The 26,032-nt window shown below is 40.5% G+C and overlaps 1 protein-coding gene across 1 annotated transcript; it reads left to right on the top strand.

The window, feature by feature from the left end:
* The first annotated feature begins 8,220 nt into the window (after positions 1–8,220).
* On the top strand, positions 8,221–21,840 carry LOC107762401 (uncharacterized). Its single transcript, XM_075248244.1, has 5 exons — positions 8,221–9,583; positions 11,558–11,644; positions 13,308–13,366; positions 13,445–13,641; positions 21,784–21,840. The coding sequence occupies exons 2-5, from the start codon at positions 11,625–11,627 to the stop codon at positions 21,838–21,840; spliced, it is 333 nt and encodes a 110-aa protein (XP_075104345.1). The 5' UTR covers positions 8,221–9,583; positions 11,558–11,624.
* The last annotated feature ends 4,192 nt before the right edge of the window (positions 21,841–26,032 follow it).

The raw sequence follows: 26,032 nt of genomic DNA, 5'->3' as shown, positions 1-26,032 counted from the left end.
GCTGCCGCAAGTTAAGATCTTTCTGTTTGAACAGATGCTGGAGACTCTGGTGGTCGATATAGACCTCGCATGGGACACCGTACAGATAATGCCTCCAAATCTTCAATGCATGAACAATGATTGCTAATTCCAAGTCGTGCACCGGGTAATTCTTTTCATGAACCTTCAGTTGCCGAGACGCGTAGGCAATCACCCTACCGTCTTGCATCAACACTGAGCCAATACTAACACATAACGCATCATAATACATAATGTAAGACCCCGAACCTGTAGGCAACCCTAACACCAGGCTGTAGTTAAAGAAGTCTTGAGTTTTTGAAATCTCATCTCACATTCCTCGAACCATCTGAACGGAGCACCCTTCTGGGTCATTCTAGTCATAGGTGCAACAATGGATGAGAAACTCTCTACGAAACAACGGTAATATCTGGGCAATCCAAGAAAACTTTTAATCTCAGTAGCTGAAGACGGTCTGGGCCAACTCTGAGCTGCCTCAATCTTCTTCAGATCTACCTTGATCCCCTCACTCGACACCATATGACCCAAAAACGCCATCGAGTCAAACCAGAATTCACACTTTGAGAATTTTGCATATAACTTCTTCTCTCTCAAGGTCTGGAGCACGATCCTCAAATGCTGCTCATAATCCTCCCGACTGCGGGAATACACCAAGATGTTGTCAATAAACACAATGACAAATGAGTCAAGATATGGCTGGAATACACTGTTCATCAGGTGACAAATGCTGCTGGGGCATTGGTCAGCTCAAATGACATCACTAGAAACTTATAGTGACCATATCGAGTCCTGAAGCCAGTCTTCGAAATATCTGGATCCCGAATCTTCAACTTCTTCACTATAATCTTGTTCAACTGCCGATAATCAATACACATGTGCATAGAACCATCCTTCTTATTCACAAACATAACTGGAGCACCCCCACGGCGAAACACTAGGCTGAATGAAACCCTTATCAAGCAACTCTTGCAGCTACTCCTTTAACTCTTTCAACTCCGCTGGTGCCATACGGTAGGGTGAAATAGAAATGGGATGAGTGCCCGGTAACAAGTCAATACCAAAATCAATCTCTATCGGGCGGCATTCCCGAAAGATCTGCTAGAAATACATCTGGAAAGTCTCTCACTACCGGAACTGACTCAATAAAATGAGTATCATCACTAACATGTATCACTAAGGCTAGATAAGCATAACACCCCTTCTCAACTATCTGCTGAGACTTTAGAAAGGACAGAACCTGCTAGGGACTTAATCTAATGTACCCCTGCACTCTAATCGCAGCAAACCTGGCATAGCCAGTGCCACGGTCTTGATGTGGCAATCCAGAATAGCATGATAAGGCGACAACCAGTCCATGCCAAATATCACATCAAAATCCACCATACTGAGTAGCAATAGATCAATTCTGGTCTCAAAACCACCAATGACAACTAAACACAACCGATACACACGGTCTACAACAATAGAATCTCCCACAGGCATGGACACATAAACAGGAAAATTCAAAGAATCACGAGATATATCCAAGTACGGAGCAAAGTAAAATGACACATATGAATAAGTAGATCCCAGATCAAATAAGACTGATGCATCCCTATGATAAACCAGAACCATACATGTGATAACTGCGTCTGATGCGACAGCCTCTGTCCTGCCCGAAAAAGCATAGAATCTGGCCTATCCTCCCCTTCTAGGGAAACCTCTACCTGTCTGACCTCCACCCCTAATTGTCTGTGTAAGTGGAGCGGCAACTGGACTAACAACTATGGCCTGTGAAGTCTGTGGACCAGGTGGAATCCGAGGAGCCTGAGTAGTGTGTGGAGGTGCACCCCTACTAAGTATGGGGCAATCCCTCACCATATGTCTGGTGTATCCACACTCAAAATAAGCTCTTGGTTGGCATGACTGCTTAAACTGACCCTAGTCTGGTTGACTAGTCTGTCTGACCGCTGAACGCACCCAGTGCAGAAGGTACACTAGATAGTGGCTGAGCAAAATGTGCAACCTGAGATCTCAGAATAGCCGGAGTACTACTAGAAGGTGGAAGTGCTGAATGAACTTGGCGGCTCACATTGCCTCTATCATGACGGGCTGCAGTTGGGGCGCGGGCACCACTATATCCTCCAGAATCTCGAGGCCTCTTGGCCTCCCTGTCCTCACTCTCTCGGCCTCGCATACCCTCCAACCTCCACACGATCTTTACCACCTGCTGGTACGGAGTATCTGTCTCCAACTCTCGAGCCATGGTGAACCTAATACCATAATTGAGGCGGACCCGCTCTCTAACTGTAGAAACCAAGGTAGGTGCATGTATGGACAACTCGCTGAATCTGATAGCATACTCTGATACTGTCATAATACCCTAGCACAACTGCTCAAACTCTGCGCGCCATGCATTCCGAAGGGTCTGGGGAACAAACTCTCTCAAAAACATCTCCAAAAACTGAGTCCATGTGAGTGCAACTGCATCGACTGGGCTACCCTCCTCATAAGCCCGCCATTACTGATACGTTGTTCCTGACAACTAGAGTGTAGTAAAAGCAACTCCGCTCATCTCCACAATACGGTGGCTCTTCTCTAGAAAACCCTGCACATCCTCTGAAGCTAGGCCACTATAAGTAGGAGGATGATATTTCATGAATCTCCAAAGTCTAAGATGCTCCTCCTCAGATGCCACTGCCTTAACCTTGGTCTGAACCGGAATAACAGGCTGTGCTGGCATAACCTCTAGGGCCTGATCAATATGGACCCGCTGCTCCGGAGTACAGACCGCGGGAGTCTGAGCTCTTTCCCAGCCTTAGATGTGGCTGGTGCAAGTGGAATCAACCTCGCATGAGCTGGACTACCGAACATGCTAAAATAATATGCTAAGGTCTCCTGAAGTGTAGGGGTGACAACAGGCGCCTCGGGTGCCTGCCCCCCAATTGTAGCTACCGGTGGCTCCTCAGTCGCAACTCGGGCAAGTTCTCTAGATGCACCACGTGCCCCTCCTCGGCCTCTTCCCCGGCACCGGCCTCTCGCGACTCTAGCAAAGGGCGCGGGTGTCTGATCGTCGGATCCAGCAGTGCGTGTCCTCACCATCTGTGAGAGAATAGAAAGTCAAGGATTCAGATTTTGATGTCAACCAGTTCACACGATGACAGGAATGAAAGAAGTGGAAATTTTTTAACAGTTTTGTAGCCTCTCGAAGATAAGTACAGACGTCTCCGTACCGATACGCAAGACTCTACTAAACCTGCTTATGACTCGTAACACCTATGAACCTAGAGCTTGATACTAACTTTTCCCGACCCCAATTTTCCCCCTTAGGATGTCGTGATGGCACCTAAACTCTAAGACTAGGTAAGCCTAATATTTAATAATAACTTAACATAAATGATTAAAAAGAGATACTAAAGTAAAACAGTTAAACTCATATAAACTTCTAAAATAGGATCTCAACAACATATTTCCCAAAATCGGTGGAACTGGGTCATAAGCTCTACAAAATAACCTAGAATGTCTACTATAACACTGTCTGAATAAGAGAACAACAAAATGGAAAGATAATGGAAGGTGACTTCGAGGTTTACGGACGCCGAGCGGTATACCTTGAAGTCTCTAGAAGACAGCTAATAAGACAATAACTAATGTCCAACATGGGCAGCCCCTGAATCTGCACAAAAAGGATGTGCAGAAGCGTAGTATGGGTACAACACAATGGTGCCCAGTAAGTATCAAACCTAACCTCGGTAGAATAGTGACGAGGCCAGACCAAGACACCTACTAGGGTATAATAAACAGAACAAGAATATAATAACGCGAAGTAATGAAAAACGGAGGTACGAATGATAACAAAGCAGTTTGATAGCGTAACTAATGACAAAATTATAAGTAGAAAGACAACAAGAAGGAAGCAATTAATGAGAACCTAAAATAATCAAATACGGACAAAACGGGTAATACAAGGAAGAATAAAAGCAACTAGAACAGTTCAACCAATAACTCTTTTCAATATGAAGTAAACAACAAGAATCACAACCGAGGTACCGCCTCGCATTCACATTTCATAATTTCAATAACAATTTTTCCTTATATCACCGCGGGAGCCTTACATTTAATTTTGCAAATTATTTTTTTCAAAATAGCTACCCGCGTTTTAACCCACCTTATCACACCGCTTGGCTTTAAATAGTTCCCCTATTAGCAACACGCGTATCAAGACCACCTTATCTCACCGGATGCGTATCAACCCCAAGCGTTATACCACCGCATGCGTATCAATACCACAACATAATCACCACTCGCACCACAAGTGCCCATATGCCACAACTTGCTAAAAGAATCAACAATATCAGTGTTTCACAATAAATAGTCCATGGCTCAATCACAATGTGTACAAGAATCTCAACAATAACAAAATAAAAGTGAATAGCTCAACAAGAACGATATCTCCATAATTAACAACTTTGCCTCAATGTGATAATTGCTTTTACAACTTCAACACCAATAACTCAACAAGAAGATATTTCATGAAATAACAACTTCAAGTAAGTAATTCAACAATTAAAGAAACAACAAGACAATAAGAAAGCCAATAATTTCAACTAAAGCATATAAGAGCACATTAGCAAGTAAGAGGTGAAATAAGTGTTAACAATGTCAAATAAAGCATGTAAGGGTAGACTAATACATGTAAGGGTAGACTAACAAATGCAAGGCTATATTAACAACGAAAGATATAGCATGTCATGACAATTCAATTAAAGCCATGAAAAGAGTCTAAATAGCCTAAACCGGTCAAATACCAAATATAGCCTGTATACCCACTCATCACCTTGCGTACACAGCTTTCACATATCACAATTAACACAAACAAACCAATTCCTAAGGGGTAGTTCCCCTCCCCCACAAAGTTAGGCAAGATACTTAACTCAACTAGGCCAACTCAACCCTCGAAAATAGCTTTTCTCCTAGAATCCGCCTCCCCACGGCTCAAATTTGACCAAAAGTGACTTAATATCATAAACCAATGCAAGGGAAAACAATTACAATAGATAAAGCTTTGATCTTTAAAACATTCCCAAAAAAGTCAACAAAAATCAACCCCGCCCGGTCAAAACCCGGGTCCAAGGGTAGATTCTGACTATCCATAACCCCACGAGTCCATATATGTGATTAGTTTTCAAATCCGAGTCCAAATCAACTCTCAAAGCTCAATTCTCATTTTCCAAAACTTAGACATAATTTTCATAAATTTTTACTTTGATTCACATGAATTTGATGTTAAATCTAAGATATATTAATAAAATATAGTTGAAAATTGATTAGAATCACTTACCCAATGTTTTAGATGAAAAGCCCCTTTCAAAATCGCCTCCTACCGAGTCTAGGGTTCTAAAAATGTGAGAAATGAGACTAAATCCTGACTTTCCAGCGCTTATGTCTAGCTGTAGATGACGCATTTGCGACACAGGGTTCGCATTTGCGAATCCTCGCAATTGCGAATTAGGGATCGCATTTGCGAACCCTGACAGCCTCAAATTCCCAACCCGATAGCCAAAAGTAAACCTACGGTCAAACTTCTAAATCTCAAATTGCCAATTTTCGGCAAAACAATACAAAATAACCTATGGACTTTTGAATTCGATTTCGGGCATATGCCAAAGTCCAAAATCACGATATGAAGCTATCAGAGCCATCAAAACACCAATCCTGGGTCATTTTCACAAAATTTAACCATTGGTTAACATAAACAACCTAGGCCTCTAAGCCAAGAATCAAAGAGTCTAAATCAATCTGAAACTTTTCCGGTACGAAACTAATCGATCCCGTAAATCATAAAACCTAAATTACATATGCGTGAAGCATAAAAAGGGGAAACGGGGCACAATTATACAAAAAGATCGATCGGGCAGTTATAATAACAGATTTAAAAACAAAAAACGAGGGTTAGAGTTATTATTTCATATTTTGAGTTGTAGAGCTCAGTATTGGGCGATTTTAGAGGGGGTTTTCACACCTTGGATCCGGGCAAGTATTTTTGACTCGGATATATTAGTATTTCATGATTCCATCTTCGTGTTTAGCATCTAATGAGAGAATTAAAGTGAAAAAAATGAGGAATTTTGTGGAAACTTTTCAAAAATGAAAAATGGAGGGTTGAAGTTTGATTTGAAGTCGGAATTGGATGATTTTGGTATGGTTGGACTCGTAATTGAACGGGTGTTCGAATTTTGTGAATTTTGTCAAGTTCCGAGATGCGTGCCCCGGGTTGACTTTTGATTTTGGTTAAAGATCTTAGCTTTATCGGATGGAATCGATTCCTATAGCTTGTATTGATTATATTAAGTTGTTTGTGACTAGATTCGAGTCGTTCAAAGGCCGATTCGCGAGGCAAGGGTTTGTTGAAGTAGTGAGTTGCATGCGTTGAGGTAAGTAACACTTCTAAACTTGGATTGAGGGTATATATCCCTCAAATTCGTGTTATTTGGATTGTGTTGGGGTGACGCACATGCTAGGTGAAGGGCGTGTGAGCGTGCACCGTGATAATCATAATCCAAGTAGATTCTTACACTGTGTTGATATCAAGTCTTGTTTTATCCATTTAATTCCTACATGTTAGAGTAATTGAGTTGTGATTCATGTTAGAAATCATGTTTAGGCTATATGCTTATTTGATTGAGACCTACTGAGGTTATTTATGATGTTTTGAGATATCTGTTTTAACTGTAATTATATACTCAGTCATAATTCTTCATTTGCATATCATTTCTCAGTCTCTGTTATTATTCACTGTTACATCACATGTTATCATTGTTTGGGCTGAGCGGTACGAGATTTGTGAGCCCTAGAGACTTAAGAGATTGATGACTGAGGTAGACCGGAGAGCTGAGTTGTGAGTGTTATTGTGGATCGAGTTGCACGTTGCAGCATACCTTATTGGCTTATTTATTATTGTGGATCGGGTTGCACGCCGCAATAGACTTTATAGGCTTTATATTAGCGCTTGGGCAGGACCCGTCCCTCTGGAGTCTGACATACCAACAGTGAGAGCAGGTACATTGATATATACACGTGCTTTGGTGAGGGGCATTGATGCCAGGTACCCGTACAATGTTAAGTGATTGTGTGTGTGATGAGTGGGCAATTGAGATAGACAGATTGAGTACTCTGAGAGTGTGAGTACCTGGGAATATCATTGTGATACCATACATTTGACGTGCATAATTTACATGTAGGCATAGAGATGTACCATTCCTCATGATACTTAACATGTTCTTATTAGTGTTGGCCTTTAATTATGAACTTGAAAGCATGTCTAAATTTCTGTATCATGAACGAGGTGAATATGGAAGTTTTCTTTGAGTTATTTACTATTATTGTTATTATCTTACCTGTATTGTCATTATATTGGTTCTGACTTTATTCTTGTGAGCTCGTCACTACTTTCACCCCAAGGTTAGTTCTGTTACTTATTCAGTACACGGAGTTGGTTGTACTCATACTACACTCTACACTTCATGTGCATATTCAGGTACATCTGGACGCGGTGATTTCTAGATCTGTACTGGTAACTGCTTGGAGACTTCATGGTAGTTGCTATGACGTCCGAGACCTTGACTCTCTTTCCTTTTATTTCTTCAATACTGTTCTATTATTCAGATAGTTGTATTAGAGTTTTGGTTTATGTCGATATTTAGTAGTGCTCATGTACTCGTTGACACCAGGTTTTGGAATGGTTATAGTAGAGTTTCAGTTACTTTTATCTGATATTTATGAAATTTTCTGCGGTTGAATTTATTAATACATGTTTCATTCAAATGTTTAGCTGTTATGTAATTGTCGGCTTGCCTAGCAAGTATATTAGGCGCCATCACGACAAGTTGGGATTTTGTGTTGCATAAATATTAATATTATATTTTGTAAGATAAATACAGTATAAACAAAAAAAAGATGAAAAAATAAAAAAAAGAAAGAAGAAAGGCCTTCTATTAAAATTTGACTTTATGCCACGAATTTTATTAAGACGTCCTTGGGCTTATTATGCTAAAGGGACCACCATTATTTCTTACTGTTTAGTCAATAGTTCTTACGTAATTGTGTACAGTTGCTTTTGACAAATTAACCATAATCTATCGTGCCATTCCTGTGATGCAACTTAGTTTTGTTTTGCATGTTTGTTGAGTAAATTTGCATATACAGATGAAATAGACTATATATAAAACTCTATATCGAGCTTGGGCCCGTGGTGGCATGGTTTACACTATCTAGTAAAAGAATACGTAAAAGTAAATACATTTCTAGTGAATGCACGACCAATTCTAACCCATTCACCCTAAACCTTGCATTCTAAAATAGTATCCTGAAACCCTAAACCCCTCCGCAACATACACAGATCTTTTCCGCAAGAGGCTTTCTTGCCGCCGGAAGTAATCGAGAATATACTTGTGGAGCTGCTAGTGAACTCACTACTGAGATTCAGAAGCGTTGCCAAGCTATGGGAGGCCACTATCAATAGCCCGAAATACATCTAAGTGAAACCCAACGTTGATGTCAAACTTATTATGAAAGCGGTCTCTCCTTGTTCTGCATTGATTTTGAACAGAAACCCAACCCAACAGGAGCAATTTGACCACCCACTGAAGCAGTCGCAACAACCATCAATGCCGGTGAATTCTTGCAATGGTTTGGTTTTGATGAAATTTGATAATTTATATGCCCTGTTATAATCCATCCACTAAGGGGTTCTGTAGATTGTCGGTTTGTAGCATTTGGGTAGGGGTAGAAAATTTAATCCTGCTAATTTAGGGTATGATAGCTCTACAGAGGATTATTAAGTGGTTCAAATTATCAAAGGCTTGGGCCTGTGTGGGCGACAATGGTTTATAGTCTGAAGCTGGATTCATGGAAGAAACTTGAGGATTGTCTATACAGTTTCAGTGATTCTGGATTATTTTTTAGAGGTGTATTGTATTGTATTGTATTGGAGGTACGAGTTTTTTTGGCAGGAGGACTTTTGTAGGTTTTAATCTTGCAACTGAGAGATTCGATCAGTTGACATTTTCTATTGGTGGTTCATCTTCATCAAAAAGGAAAAAGAAAAAGAAAAAGAAAAAGAAGAAGAATCATGAGCCTTTTGGTGATCCATTGGTTGTGAGTTTGGCTGTGTTGGGAGAATGTCTTTCTTTGATTTGTTCATATGCTAGGAGATATGGCCATAACCACTTAGCGCATGTCGTGATATGGACGATGAAGGACTATGGAAGCAAATAGTCTTGGGTGAAATCATTTCATTTGGATATTGGAGGTTGAGGGTGCAGTGTTGTGAAGCCAAATACATATTTATCGAGTGTCAAGGAAGTCCTTCTGCATATCAACATGTTTAGCAATGAGAATTCTTGCTACCTCCATAAGCTCATGTGGTGTAATTTGGAAAATTCCTCACACGAACGTCTCGAGATTACTGGTGAGATTTTTAGCCGTTTTAAATTCTTTGTCTGTTTGCGAACCCTTGTTCCCGTATATGGAGGTGGAGGTGGTAATGGAGATGACGACGCTGGGGCCAACTCAGGATAGATTGAAGGTAAGTTAAACGAGCATTTTTTTTTTTGAAATGGTAACAAATTTCATTGATATATAAATAAAGTCTCAGTGCCTAGATAGTGTTGAGAAAAAAGGTCCCTAGTTATATTTTTATTTTTATACAGGGGTACATCATTATATTTTAACAAAGTGGGACTTATGAACAATAATCACATGTTTTCTTTAATATGTCACAACTGTATTTGAATTAGTGTTGTATATCAAAGTCTGATGTCTAAAATTTTGCAGTCGAGATTGTCTTATCTTAGTTGGCATCTTGTTCTAGTTGTCGAATCTGGCCTTATCGATTTACAAGTAGTACCATATTTTGATTGTCAATTGATAAATGGATTAAACTGAAGGTACGATGATTGGTTGATTGGTGGATAATTAAAATATTAGTTTATAATATTTTCGAAGCATGGTTAATGATTTATTGGTCTCTGATAAGGATACTCGCTATTCTTGCCGTGTTGGAAGTATAAGCAACACTTTCACACGCTTCTCTTTTGCTAGTCATGCTCCACTTCATGATCTCACCTCTTCCCATTTATTTAGGGTAATGACAACGCTATCGTAATCTTGCTCATTCTCTTTTCTCTTGCAAAGTTGATTCTACAGTTATCCTGAAATCATGGGAGTTGCAACAGAAGTCCTTCAATTACTTTATGTTATGCTTTGTTTTCAAATTAACTTCTTAAGATTAAATATCTTGTGAAAAATATATAGTCGAAAGATTATTTAGGAAAATCTGAGAAAGTAATGAGGGGAGATTAGAGCTGTCACTTGGGATAACCAAGCGAGTAAAAAGAGTCCCTTGTGGATGAGGGAGTGCATGGTTTGAAATGCTTTCTATTACAAACAATGCTATTGATCAGGCTTGTTGTCATGTACAATTAATGCCCATTCTCCTCCCTTTCTCCAAACCAAACTCCAAATTCCTCTTTTACGAAAATTGCAGTTTACCTGTTTATGCTTATCTCTTAATACCGTTGATCACGATAAAAATTGTCCTTGTAGGATTACTGTTAAGTGAAAGAAGGGAGGACGAATAGAGAAGCTTGTTCATTCTTGTTCTAGCTATTTTATACATGTATATCTATAAAGAGAGACTTATAAATAGTGCAGTATCTGAATTTTTACTTTTGCTTCTGCAAAACAAATAGTGATTCTGGTTGGAATATCCTTTCATGTAAGTGCTTTTATGCTATTTGTTATATAACTCTGCAAACAACCAGATGAAGTTGGGGATGAAAAAACTAGTAAGCTTTATGAATCTCACGTTTTGCATGGCCAATATTTTGCCTTCTGTTTTTAGTGTCACGAGTTCATGATTCTTTTCAGAAATTTTAGGGGTGGGGATGTTTCATTCAAGTTGGAGATTATGTTAAATATTGCTTAAGAAAACTCAAACTAGGATTAACTTATGCCTCTAGAGTAGTACTAACAGCCTCGTTCACCTAAAATTGACCATCAGTTGGGCCTCCTCTAGCTGCTGCATATCACAAGCAGCAACACGCTCAGATTTTCCCAATCACTTGAGGCATTGTACTGGAATTTTTTTTTTTTGCTTTCACCAGAAAAAGCAGTTTCTTTTAATTTACTTGGTTTTATCCAGTTGGAGAAATATTCACTTGTTCACACTTGCATTCAGCTGTAGGATCAAATAATTAATCATGTCCATTGCTGAACTGATGCTGCTGACTCAAACTTAGATTCGAGTGTAGCCTTGTAATTTTGAATATAATGTTGAGGTAATAGGTATTTCTGGTGTGGTCTATAATATGCTTTGACGTCTAGGATTAGAGGATCTAAATCAACAAGTTGCATATTGCTTGTTTCGTTTGAACCCAAACTGTTGTGACACACCTTGTCCTACTCACTTCCTTAACCTTAATTTCCCTTATATTTCTAATTGACAAGGTTCCTGAATTCACTCCTATGATATTCTATCTGTTGTTAACATCCGAAACAGGTCTATTTTCTTTTGGTTCAGGAGACATTTGAGATTGCAGGCATCACTAGAATTTAGAAATGCGACTATGAGCCTTGCAAAATTTAGGTATATGCCGTTTGGGAACCATTGTTTATATTTAGGTATATGGTTTTTATGTTATGTGAGCGCCTAATTTTTTATTATAATTGAATTTTTTCCCACTCATCTCATCAATACATCACTTCTCACTCCATTTTTCTCGCTCTCATCTTCCCATGCGTGTCCCATTCTACTTTCCTTCGCTCCCCACTTTCCCTTGTCCCTCACTCCTTGTCCCCATGCTTGTCCCCCACTCACAACCCATATTCTACTCACTCACGTTTTCACCATGGGAACCAGCTGGAAACTCCAACTCAAAAACGCAACAAAACAACCTCAAAATACCCTGTAAAACACCAAAAAAAGTCCATCCAAGAGGGCAGCAAAATTAGGTGCGAAAATAGTCCAAAAAGCAACAAAATGCAGCAACAAATCACCAAGAAACGCTGCCAGTTTCCGCCCTTCAAACATCAATGAAACCCCAGCTGAAACCACCAAAAATTCAGCCATGAAAACCAACAAAACAATACCCCTTTATAGCTAAAAATCACTCAAAACAGAGCTCAAAATGCTGCCAACTCCCCCATTAAAGCAGCTTCAAAATCCAGCTAAGAAAATGTGATCGAAAGCTTCACAAAAGAACAGCATGAACACTGCCTAAAATCAGTCGGAAACAACCTTAAAATGACCTCAAAACAAACCCCAATAACCAGTAAAATTTTAGCCGCAAGAGGCTCAATCTTTGGTTTGCTTCGCCGTCGAGCTTCGGACTGTGGTTCTGTCCGCATTCAAGTTTGGCCAACGTTCTTTCTCACTAATTCCATACTTGGAGATTTCTTGAATGAAAAGTGAAGTTTGCATCTATAAAAGGTCCTTTTCTTTTATATATTTTCTGCATTTCCTCTTTAAAGTTTGTTTATTTAAGCCATTAAATGTGTGTTGCTTTAATTTTCCCGATTTACCTATTTTTGTCATATTGTGACATTTTAATATTGTCAACATTTAGTGTAGATCTGAAGGTTAATTGATAATTGTTTTGAGTAGTTGATTCGTTGGGGTTGAATTAAGGTAGTTAGGACTTGATTTTATTGATTTCATTCGAATGGGCCATATGGTGTATCTTTGATATAATGGGCCGAATAGTTTAGGTAGAAGTAGATATAGGTTTAAACATGGAATTTTTACCTCCTATAGCAAAGGTTAACACCTTATTTATTTTAAATAAATATCATTTAAAAAAATTATATTCTATAACTACCTTTTAATGTTTATAGCAAAATATCTATTTATGGTTACCTCCTACCCTTAAGCCATTATATACGCTATTTATTATTTTTCTATCTCCTTTTTCAGATTTTTCTCTCACATAATTACCGTATTTGATGTAAACTTCTCTCTCCACGTTCTCTCTCTCTAATTTCATACACGCCATTCTCTTCCCCCATTCCCAGAAACCACGATTTTGCAACTGAAAATCTTTCTCACCCACATCGCCTAGCGCTTCCCCATTCTCAGTCACCACACTAATTTCATACACGCCATCTGCATTGTCTCTCTCAACTTTCATTATTTTTTGCTACAAATAGTTGTGGCAAATATTTAACTTGTTAGAATTCGCTTGTAGTTTGTTTATTCTGTTTATCTCTACTAATTTTTTATAAACAATAACCATTGTTATTGTATTCAACAGAAAATTTGAGATTTTCTCTCCAATGGCTGATTCAACATCCCAGAAAAGGGTTACCAGAGGTATACCCACCAAAGTACTCAATTTCGATGGGCCCTCTTTCTCTTTGCAAATCACTCAAGTGGAATTGGAATTTGCAGGTTCAACAGCAAATACAGCTGCAGAGAGGAGAATAAAAATACGCAATGACACATTGAAAGAAGCCCAAGTTGAGAAATCTTCGAAAGAATCAACACTTCCCGTTGCGGAAAAGAGAAAAAAACCTATGGATGATGCTTCAGGTGTCAAGGGAAAGGAGGTCGATGCAAGAAATAGCTCGGATACACGGGACGAAAAGGTAATTGTTGATGTATCAATATGTATTTGAGTCCTCATACATTGAGTATTACCTTCTCCAATGGATTTCTATTATTGTATGTTATTGTATTTATATGTGTACAATAGTGGATACATAACTTCCTCTTCTTATTTGTTAATTTGATTTATATGTATGTTGATGTATTCATAAGTATTCAAAATTGCCTTCACTGTATTTATACTTGTTACACTGACTTTTGCATATCGTATTTAAATGTATTCATAAGTATTCAAAAATTCCATCACTGATTTGTACTTATTACAATGACTTTTGCATGTGTGTATGTAGATGTATTTATATATATACAAAATTTGGCTTCACTGATTTGTGCTTATTTATTCTCGTGTCTTTTGCATATTATATTTAGATGTGTTTAGATGTATTCAAAAGTTCATTCACTGTATTTGTACTTATTATAGTGACCTTTGCATATTGTATGTAGATGTATTCATAAGTATTTCAATGGTGCCTTCACTGTTTTTGTACTCATTACAATGACTTTTGATTGTTGTATGTGGATGTATTTATATGTATACATCTATTTCCATCACTGATTTCTTACTCATATTACTGTCACGACCCAAAATCCTAACCTATCGTGATGACGCCTATGTCGATACTAGGCAAGCCGATAATCTCGATAAACCACTATTTTTCTTAAGTTTGAATATACAATAATTTAATAAAATATAAAATCCCATAAATACTTACACGAACACTCCCCAAAATCTGGTGTCACTAAGTACATGAGCATCTAATATCGATACAAATCTGGAACATAAAGTCTATAATAGTCTAAGACCAAAATACAGTAAATATGGAGATAGGAAAAGAGAGACAAGGTCTGCGAAACACGCCAGCTACCTCTGAATCTCCTGAAAATCAATTTCGCGAAATGATCAACACCCGCTATGTCCGGGAATACTTGGATCTGCACACAAAGTGTAGGGTGTAGTAAAAGTACAACCAACTCAGCAAATAACAATAATAACTAAGAAACTGAAGATAATGACGAACTACACAGTTATAGTTCACTTTCAGTAATTCCAGGAAAGAATATATATGCTTTCATATCCGGTAGTTTAAGTCAAATCAATTTTTATACAGTTCAATTTCATGTAATTCAGATATAAAATCTTTTAGAGATTTCACAATAATGATAGATAGCAACCAAGTGCAACAACAAATGCAAAGCAAGTACAACCTCTCAAGCAACAGTCACTCAACTCATCCTCTCAGCCCTCAGCCCTCAGCACTCACACTCAATGGGTACCCGCGCTCACTGGGGGTGTACAGACTCCGGGGGGCTCCTACAGCCCAAGCGTCATAATCCGCACGGACAACTCACGTGCTGCACGGATAACTCACGTGCTGCACGGACAACTCACGTGCTATAATATTCTGCACAGACAACTGACGTGCCATAATATCCTTACCTCACCGACAGGCCCTCGACCTTACTCAGTCCTCAAACTCTCTAGTCTCTCGGGCTCTCAGGAAGTCTCTCGGGCTCTCAGAAATCACAAAGATCAGCCCAAATAAAGATAACATAATGCATCAACAAATATCAAGAAAGACTGAGGTATGATACGCAAGTAAAATCATGACTGAGCACAAGATAGCAATTAGCAAATAATTCAATAAGTACGTGACCTCTGTAGGTCCCAACAGTACTATCACATAGCCTAAGCATGATTTCTAACATGATTTACAGTCAAACTTCTTCAACACATAGAGAGCATATAGCTAACAACAAGTTATTCAACTTTATAATTTCACGGGACAGATCAAGTCACAATCCCCTCGGTGCACGCCCACACGCCCGTCACCTAGCATGTGCGTCACCTCCAAAATAATCACATGATACAAAATCTGGGGTTTCATACCATCAGGACCAGACTTATAACTGTTACTTACCTCAGAGCGTGAAATTCTTCACTCTGCTATGCCTTTGCCTCGCAAATCGGCCTATGAATGCTTCGAATTTAGTCACAAATAATTCGTTTCAGTCAATAAAATTTATTGGAATTAATTCCATATGAAAAATATAATTTTCCATAAAAATCAGAATTTTAGCTCAAAAATCGCCCGTGGGCCCACATCTCGGAACCCAACAAAAGTTACAAAATTCGAAAGCCCATTCAATCATGAGTCTACCCATACTAGTTTTACCAAATTCCGACCTCAACTCGACCATCAAATCTACAAATCTTATTTCCAAATTGCTAAGTTCAAATCTCCGATTTACACCTAAAAAATATGTAATTTATTCGGATTATTCGATGATAATTCAATATTATGGAGTATAAATGATCACAAGGGACTTACCTCAAGTGTTTCCTTGAAAATCTATCAAAAATCGCCTCTTCTCGAGCTCCAATTTGCCAAAAATGGCGAATGGGACGAAGTCCCTATTTTTATAATTCTGCCCAGACAGCCTCGGTTCTGCCTCGATCTTGGCCTTTGATCGAGGTGCTCGATCCTGGGCCTCGATCATGGCCCTCGACCCTGGCCTTTGATCATGGCCCTCGACCCTGGGCTCGATCGTGGCTTCGATCCTGATCCTCAACCCTGCCTTCGATCGTGGTCTTCGACCCCCTGGTCTTCGATCATGCCTTCGCATTCACGTCCTCCCCTTCGCGTCGCGAAGAACCAAACCTCACACTCAGAAAATACTCTTCGCGAATGCGAGGGCCCACTCGCGAACGCGAAAGAGAAAATCAGAAAAATGCAGCAGCAGATATCAGCAATCTCACCAAGGCAAAAAATGATCCGTTAACCATCCAAAACTCACCCGAGCCCCTCGGGACCTCAACCAAATATACCAACAAGTCCTAAAATATCATACGAACTTAGTCGAACCCTCAAATCACCACAAACAATGCTAAAACCATGAATTACACCCCAATTCAAGCCTAATGAACTTTTAAATTTCTAATTTCTACAAACGACTCCGGAACCTACCGAATCACGTCCAATTTACCTTAAATTTTGCGCACAAGTCATAAATGACATAACGGAGGTACTCAAATTTTCAGAATCGGATTTCGACCCCGATATCAAAAAGTCAACTGTCCAGTCAAACTTTCCAAAAATTCAACTTTCGGCATTTCAAGCCTAATTTCTCTACGGACCTCCAAAAAATTTTTCGGACACGCTCCTAAGCCCAAAATTACCATACGGAGCTATTGGAATCATAAAATTTTAGATCCGAGGTCATTTACACCTAAGTCCACATCCGGGCAACTTTTCTATCTTAAGATTTTCGATTATGAGACTAAGTGTCTCATTTCACTTCGAATTCCTTCCGGACCCGAACCAACTAACCCGATAAGTCATAAATTAATTACAAGGCATAAATTGATCAGTAAATGGGGGAACAGGGTTATAATATTCAAAACGACTGGCCGGGTCATTCCATTCTCCCCCTCTTAAACAAACGTTCGTCCTCGAACGAGTTTAGAATAATACCTAGAGTCTCAAATAGGTGTGGATATTTGCTCCGCATCTCCTGCTCAACCTCCCAAGTAGCTTCTCCGACTGGCTGGCCTCTCCACTGCACCTTCACTGATGCAATGCTCTTTGACCTCAGCTTTCGAACCTGCCGGTCTAAAATAGCCATCGGCTTCACATCATAAGTCAAATTACTGCCCAACTGTACTGTACTGAAATCCAGAATATGAGACGGATCCCCAACATACTTTCGGAGCATGGATACATGAAACACTGGATGAACACTTGATAGACTAGGTGGCAAAGCAAGTTCATAAGCCACCTCTCTAATTTTCTTAAGTATCTCAGAAGGCCCAATATACCGAGGGCTTAACTTGCCCTTCTTCCTGAACCTCAACACACCCTTCATGGGGGAAATCTTGAGCAGAACCTTCTCCCCCACCATGTGAACAACATCACGAACCTTCCTGTCGGCATAACTCTTCTGTCTAGACGGCCGTTCCTGAATCACTTTGACCTTCTCTAAAGCATCCTGAACCAAGTCAGTACCCAATAGCCTAACCTCACCCGGCTCAAACCAACCCAATAGAGATCGGCACCGTCTCCCATACAAAGCTTCATATGGAGCCATATGAATGCTTGATTGGTAGCTATTATTGTAAGCAAACTCCGCGAGTGGCAGAAATTGATCCTAAGAAGCCCCAAAATCAATGACACAAGCGCGTAACATATCCTCCAATATCTGAATAGTGCCCTCGGACTGTCTGTCCGTCCGTCTGAGGATGAAATATTATACTCAACTGAACTTGTGTGCCCAATTCTCGCTGCACTGCCCTCTAAAACTGTGAGGTAAACTGCGTACCCCGATCTGAAATAATGGACATCGGTACACCGTGTAGGCGAACAATCTCGCGAATATAAATCCCAGCCAACCGCTCCGAAGAATAATTAGTACCGACTGGAATAAAATGCGCAGATTTGGTCAACCGATCTACTATCACCCAAACAACATCAAACTTTCTCAACGTCCATGGGAGTCCAACTATGAAGCCCATGGTAATATGCTCCCACTTCCACTCCGGAATTGCAAGTCTTTGTAGCAATCCGCCCGGTCTCTGATGCTCGTACTTTACCTGTTGACAATTTAAACACCGAGATACAAACCCAACTATATCTTTCTTCATCCGCCTCCACCAATAATGCTGTCTCAAATCCTGATACATCTTCGCGGCGCCTGGATGAATAGAGTACCGCGAACTGTGAGCTTCCTGGAGAATCAGCTCACGCAAACCATCTACATTAGGCACACATAGCCTGCTCTGCATCCGTAATACACCATCATCTCCAATAGTGACTTCCTTGGCATTACCGTGCTGAACCATGCCCTTAAGGACAAGCATATGTGGATCATCATACTGGCGCTCTCTGATGCGATCATATAAAGAAGACCGAGAAACCACATAGGCCAAAACTCGATTTGGCTCAGAAACATCCAATCTAACAAACTAATTAGCGAAGGCCTGAACATCCAAGGCTAAAGGCCTCTCTGCTACCAGTAAATATTCTAAGCTACCCAAACTCTCCGCCTTACGACTCAAGGCATCGGCCACCACATTGGCCTTTCCGGAATGATAGAGAATGGTGATATCATAATCCTTAAGCAACTCCAACCACCTTCGCTGCCGCAAGTTAAGATCCTTCTGTTTAAATAGATGCTGTAGACTCCGATGATCAGTATATACCTCGCACTGGACACCGTACAAGTAATGCCGCCAAATTTTCAAGGCATAAACAATAGCTGCTAACTTAAGATCGTGGACTGGATAATTCTTCTCATGTACCTTTAACTATGTAGATGCATAGGTGATCACCCTACCGTCTTGCATCAGCACTGCGTCGAGACCAATACGCGACGCGTCACAGTACACAGTATAAGACTCTGAACCTGTAGGCAACACCAATACTGAAGTTGTAGTCAAAGCTGTCTTGAGCTTCTGAATGCTCTCTTCACATTCATCCGACCACCTGAACGGAGCACCTTTCTGGGTCAATTTAATCATAGGCAATGCAATAGAACAGAAACCCTCCACGAAACGACGATAATAACCGGACAAGCCGAGAAAACTCCGAATCTCAGTAACTGAGGATGGTCTGGGCCAATTCTAAACTGCCTCTATTTTCTTTGGATCTACCTTAATTCCTTTATTGGACACTATATGTCCCAAGAATGCCACTGAACTAAGCGAGAACTCGCACTTAGAGAATTTTGCAAAAGTCTCTCCTCTCTCAGCCTCTGTAATACAATACCTAAGTGTTGTGCATGCTCCTCCTGGCTACGTGAGTACACCAGAATATCATCAATAAATACTACGACAAATAAATCAAGATATGGCTGGAACACACTATTCATCAAATGCATAAATGCTGCTGGGGCATTGGTTAGCCCAAAAGACATCAAAGAAATTCATAGTGGCCATAACGATTTTTGAATGCCGTCTTTAGAATATTCGAATCCCGATTTTTCAACTGGTGATACCCAGATCTCAAATCAATTTTGGAGAACACTCTCGCTCCCTGAAGCCGGTCAAATAAATCATCAATACGCGGCAATGGATATTTATTCTTGATTGTAACTTTGTTCAATTGCCTATAATCAATGCACATTCGCATAGTACCATCTTTCTTTTTGACAAACAGAACTGGTGCACCCCAATGTGACGCACTAGGCCTAATAAACCCCTTTTCAAGGAGTTCCTAAAGTTGCTCTTTCAATTCTTTTAACTCACCTGGTGTCATACGATACAGAGGAATAGAAATAGGTTGAGTGTCGTACACCGAGTCAATACCGAAATCAATATCCATGTCGGGTGGTATACCCAGCAGGTCTGCAGGAAATACATCCGGAAAGTCTCGCACGACCGGTACTGAATCAATAATAGGAGTATCAATATCAACATCTCTCACAAAGGCCAAATATGACAGACATCTCTTTCCAACCATACGTTGGGCCTTCAAATAAGAAATTACCCTGATGGGAACAAAATCCAGAGAACCTCTCCATTCAACCTTTGGCAACCCCGTCATCGTCAACGTCATGATTTTTACGTGACAATCCAGAATAGCATGACATGGAGACAACCAATCCATACCTAGGATTACATCGAAATCAACCATACCGAGTAATAAGAGATCAACTCTAGTCTCCAGTTCCCCAATAGTTACCACACATGACCAATACACACGATCCACAGTAATAATATTGCCCACCGATGTAGATACACAAACAGGTGAAACTGTAACGACCCGGCCGGTCATTTTGAAAATTTAAGCCCCGTCCGGTGGCATAAGGCCCTAAGCAGCTTCATATTATGTGTATTAACTTGCGTGCATGGTTGAATTCAATTCACGGATGATTCAGAGTGATTTGGGACACTTAGTCCCTAAAACGGGAGCTTAATTCTAAGGATTTTGACCGTAGTCGGAACTATATGAAGACAACTCCAGAATGGAGTTCCGTTAGTTCTATTAGCTCCGTTGGGTGATTTTGGACTTAGGAGCGTGTTCGGACTATAAATCTGAGGTCTGTAGCTAATTTAGGCTTGAAATGGCGAAAGTCAAATTTTTGGAGATTTGGACCGGAAGTGAACTTTTTGATATCGGGGTCGGAATGCGATTCCGAGAGTTGGAACAACTCCGTTATGTTATTTAGGACTTGCTTGCAAAATTTGACATTATTCCGGGGTGATTTAATAGGTTTCAGCACGAGTTTTAGAAGTTGAAAGAATTGAAATTTATAAGTTTGATTCATGGTGCGATTCGTGGTTTTAATGTTGTTTGATGTGACTTTAAGGCTCGACTAAGTTCGTATGATGTATTAGGATTGGTTGGTATGTTTTGTTGAGGTCCCAGGGGCCTCGGGTGAGTTTCGGGTGCTTAACGGATTAAAAGTTTGATTTGTGTTACTGCTAAGTCTTCAGGCTTCTGGTATTTTTGCACCTGCGAAGAAGAGACCGCAGGTGCAAGAGCGCACGTGCGGAGAGGCAAGCGCAGAAGCGGAAAAATAGAGGAGTGCCAGGGGTCACAGGTGCGAGGAAAATTTCGCATCTATGATGCCCGCAGATGCGGATATTGGCGCGCAGAAGCGAGAGGAAGCACAGGTGCGGCTTGGACGTGCGCACCTGCAGTCGCGCAGATATGGCTAATTATGCGCAGGTGCGGTCACGCCTGGGCAGAAAAGAGAAATCCGAGGGTTTGGTTTCATTCTTCATTTTTGGACTTGAGAGCTCGGAATTTGGCGATTGTTTGAGGGATTTTCAGAGGAAACTTTGGGGTAATGATTCCTAACTCATTTTTGGTTGTATTACATTAATCTATAGTTGTTTTCTCCATTTACTTTCGAATTTTTGGGGTTGAAATTGGAAAAATTTGAAGAACTTCTTCAATGAAGATTTCGAGTTTTGAAAGGGGATTTGTGGTCGGATTTGAGTAATTCGTGGTTGGACTCGTGAGTGAATGGGTGTTCATATTTTGTGATTTTTACCTGATTCCGAGAAGTGAGCCCCACGGGCGATGTTGAGTTAATTTCGAAATTTTTGTTAAAATATTGATTTCGTTAATTAGATGAGTCTATTATTGTTGTAATTATGATATGTAATTTCTTTTGGCTAGATTTGGGCCATCCAGAGCCGGATATTCGTGGAAAGGGCATTCTTACGGATTTATTGAGCTTGACTCGAAGTAAGTATCTTGCCTAACCTTGTGTGGGGAAACTACCCCTTAGGATTTGAGTTATCTATGTTGATTGTAGTCTGTGTACGCGAGGTGACGAGCGCGTGCTCAGACCTATTTGTGGAAAGTTGGCCTTTTAGGGTTCTTATGTCCTTATATTCACTGTGTATGATGTTGTTTTTGATATTTTTAAATTTCTATTTGCTAGTTTCACCTCTACATGCTTTGACTAGAGATAATTGCTTTAGGATTCACTCTTACTGTCTATTTGACCCTTATTCGACTTAACCAAAGATTTTACCTCTTCTATCATCGTGCTATATTTTTTTTTTCATAACTGCTTATCTTTAATTGAAATCATTACTTTCTCACCCTATAATTGTTTAGTCTTAATTGGAGTTATGATTATCTTCCGCTGCTTATCCTTATTTGAATTGTTGAATTTTCCTCGTAATTGCTCAACCTCAAAAGGAGTTTAGATAACCTATATCTTTGTTGACTTGCCATTATTTGGAACTATTTGACTCGTGTTGGCTTCTTATTGTTGACTTGAATATTGTGGAATCGTTGCTACATTTTTGTTTTGTTTTCCCTTGTTAAGCTGTTCTCCTTGTGCCTTACATTCTTTAATGTAATTATTTCTTGTGAATGAGTTATACCGTTCTTGTGATTTAAATTCTTGAGTTGATTTGCTCGCCGTACTTTGCATTTCTGTCATTGTTGCTTTTGTACTCGTTGTGGTGATTTACGAGGTTTCTGTCGTGTTATAGTTATTATCTCTGTTGTTTGCACTGCATATTTAAATTGGGACTACAGATATATTCTGGGAGATCCCCCAGCACTGCATATTTAAATTGGGACTACGGACGTATTTCGGGAGATCCCCCTGTCTTGCATATTTACTTTGGGACTACAGACGTATTCCGGGAGATCCCCCTGCACTGCATATTTAAATTGGGACTACGGACGTATTCCGGGAGATCCCCCATCACTGCATATTTAAATTGGGACTACAGACGTATTCTGGGAGATCCCCCTGTCTTGCATATTTACTTTGGGACTATGGACGTATTTCGGGAGATCCCCCAGCACTGCATATTTATTTTGGGATTACGGGACGGTATTCCGGTAGATTCCTCGCTGTGGTTATATCTGTGTTCGGGGCTGCAAATCTTCCATGCTCAGGTGTTACAGGGTGACTTATACTCGAAGGATATGATTTGAAAAGTTTATATTTGAAAAGTATTTATCTCGAAGGAACTATATTTGAAGATATTTATTTGAAAGGGTTATACTTGAAAAGTATTTATCTTGAAGGAACTATGTTTGAAGGCTAATTATTTGAAAAGTTTATATTTGAAAAGTATTTATCTCGAAGGAACTATATTTGAAGATATTTATTTGAAAGGGTTATATTTGAAAAGTATTTATCTTGAAAGAACTATATTTGAAGGCTAATTATTTGAAAAGTTTAATTTGAAAAGTATTTATCTCGAAGGAACTATATTTGAAGATATTTATTTGAAAGGGTTATAGTTGAAAAGTATTTATCTTGAAAGAACTATGTTTGAAGGCTAATTATTTGAAAAGTTTATATTTGAAAGGTTTTATCTTGAAAGAACTATGTTTGAAGGAAGTATATTCCAAAAATAATTTTTTATTGGAAAGGATTATATTCTAAAGACCTCAATTTAAAAAAAAAAAACTTACGGGTGAAAGTTTACACTTGAAGGATTTTGACTAATTTATTGGGGTTGTTGGCTGAGACCTGATGTGAAAACTATTGCTGCTGCTGAGTTACTACTTGCCTTTACTGTATTGTGATTTCTGGATTTGGGTTGTGTTTTCGTTCATTCTTCTGTGTCTTATTCTGGTGTTCCGCTGTTACTTGCTGTTTTTCCTTCCTTATTGCAGTTGCTATGTCGTTAGCCATATCTCGGGGTCCTTAGATAGATGTCATGTTCTGTCATCCCTATACTTATACTTGTTCAGTTTATTAGACCAACGGGTGTCTTGACTAGTCCTCGCTACTACTTCACCGAGGTTAGTCTTGATACTTGTCGGGCACCGCTGTGGTGTGCTCATGCTACTCTTTTGTACATTTTTTTGTGCAGATCCAAGTACTTGTTCGTTAACTATCTGTGTGGACTGTTACTATGGAGACTCAAGGTAAACCTGCTGCTGCGTTCGCAGGCTTCAGAGTCACCTTCAACTTTTCGTTTTGCATTGTTTATTCTTATTTCTAGACAGTTGTACTTAGAAGTTTTCTAGCAAACACTCTGTAGAGCTTATGAATTGTACTACCGGTTTCGAGAGTTTTAAGAGATTCTATTTAAACAATGTTGTTTTAATTATTGTTAGGCTTACCTAGTCTTTAAGACTAGGTGCCATCACGATACCTAGACAGAGGGAAAATTGGGTCGTGACAGAAACTAAGGACTCGCAGGGCATATCCAGATAATGAGCAAAATATGATGATACATATGAATAAGTGGAACCAGGGCCAAATAATATAGAAGCCTCCCTGTGGCACACTGAAACAATACCTGTGATCACTGTGTCTGAGGCAATAGCATCTGGCCTGGCAGGAAAAGCATAGAATCGAGCTTGCCCGCCACCTGATCAGCCTCCCCCTCTTGGGCGACCCCTAGTTGCCTGACCCCCACCCCGAGCTGGATGGGCGGGTAGTGTAACTGCTGATGCTGGTGCCGTTGGTCGAGAACTCTGCTGTGGAGCCCCACTCAACAGCCTAGGACAATCTCTCTTGAAATGACCCAACTCTCCGCACTCAAAACAACCCCTCCTCTGACGGAACTGCTGCTTCTGATAACCCGAAGAATTACCTGTAGAAGACTGAGCAAACGAGGCATGATGAGAACTCTGCACTGGTAGTGCACTGAATGAAGACTGGCATGAGTGAGCACTGTAACAACCATGGCTAGCTGATGCACGACAATGACCTGGACGACCCGCCTGAGCGTGTCTGTAAGAACGGCCCCTACCACGGTAAAACTGACCCCTGAAGGAACACCGCTGAAATCACCGAAACCACGAGGCCTATTAGCCTCCCTCTCAACCCGCTCCTGGCTGCGAACTATCTCAATCTGATGAGCAATGTCAACAACCTCGTCGAAATTAGCACCAGACACTCTCTCTCAAGTCATAAGTAATCGCAGCTGAAAAATGAGGCCATCTATGAATCTCCTGATCCTTTCCCTGTCCGTGGGAATCAACCAGATAGCATGACAGGCCAATTCTGAAAATCTCATCTCATATTATGTCACGGACATATCACCCTGACGAAGCTGCTCAAACTGCATGCGCAGCTCCTCTCTGCGGGACTGAGGCACGAACTTCTCCAGGAATAGACCGGAGAACTGCTGCCAGGTAAGGGGTGCTGCACCGACCGGCCTACATCTCTCATAAGACTCCCACCATCTGAAGGAAGCCCCAGAAAATTGAAAAGTAGTGAATGAGACCCCACTGGTCTCCAGAATACCTGTTGTCTGAAGCATCCGCTGACACTTATCCAGAAAACCCCGGGCATCCTCTGACTCAGCACCGCTAAAAGGTGGAGGTCGAAGCCTCTCAAATCTCTCAAGTCTCCTCTGCTCATCATCTGCCATAACAGGAACTACCGGGGCCTGAGCAGCTACAACCGGCTGGGTTGGTAGTGCCCCCGGTATCTGAACTCCCTGTACTACCTGGTATGGAGTACGGGCAACAGGGGTATGAGTAACTCCCCCGGCCTGAGAAGTGGCAGGTGCGGCCTCAGCCGAAACCACCTGAGCAAGACCAGTGCAAGCTGCCAATATCTGGGCCAAAGTTTTCTGAAGGCCTGGAATCTCAATGGGCACAGCTGGTGCCTGAGCTGATCCTGTCTGATCAACTATATCTGGAATCTGCTCCTGAGATGGAGCAACTGGTGGTACTATAGGTGCTGGTCCAACTATGGTATGAGCTACACCACGACCTCTACCTCGACCCCGGCCTCTCGCGGCCCTAACTGGTGCACTCGTGGCTGACCGTCCGATCCGGTAGTACGTGTCCTCACCATCTGTGAGAGGATAGAATAGCAGAAATTTAGTTTCCAGAATCAACAAATTTGCACGACAATATACAAGAAAGTGAAATTTTCCTAAGGGTTCCGCAGCCTCTCGAAGATAAGTACAGACGTCTCCGTACCGAT

Source organism: Nicotiana tabacum, chromosome 24 (assembly GCF_000715075.1).
Source record: "Nicotiana tabacum cultivar K326 chromosome 24, ASM71507v2, whole genome shotgun sequence".
NCBI lineage: Eukaryota > Viridiplantae > Streptophyta > Magnoliopsida > Solanales > Solanaceae > Nicotiana > Nicotiana tabacum.
The sequence above is the reverse complement of the archived record's forward strand: the minus strand, read 5'-3'. Positions and strand labels throughout refer to the sequence as shown.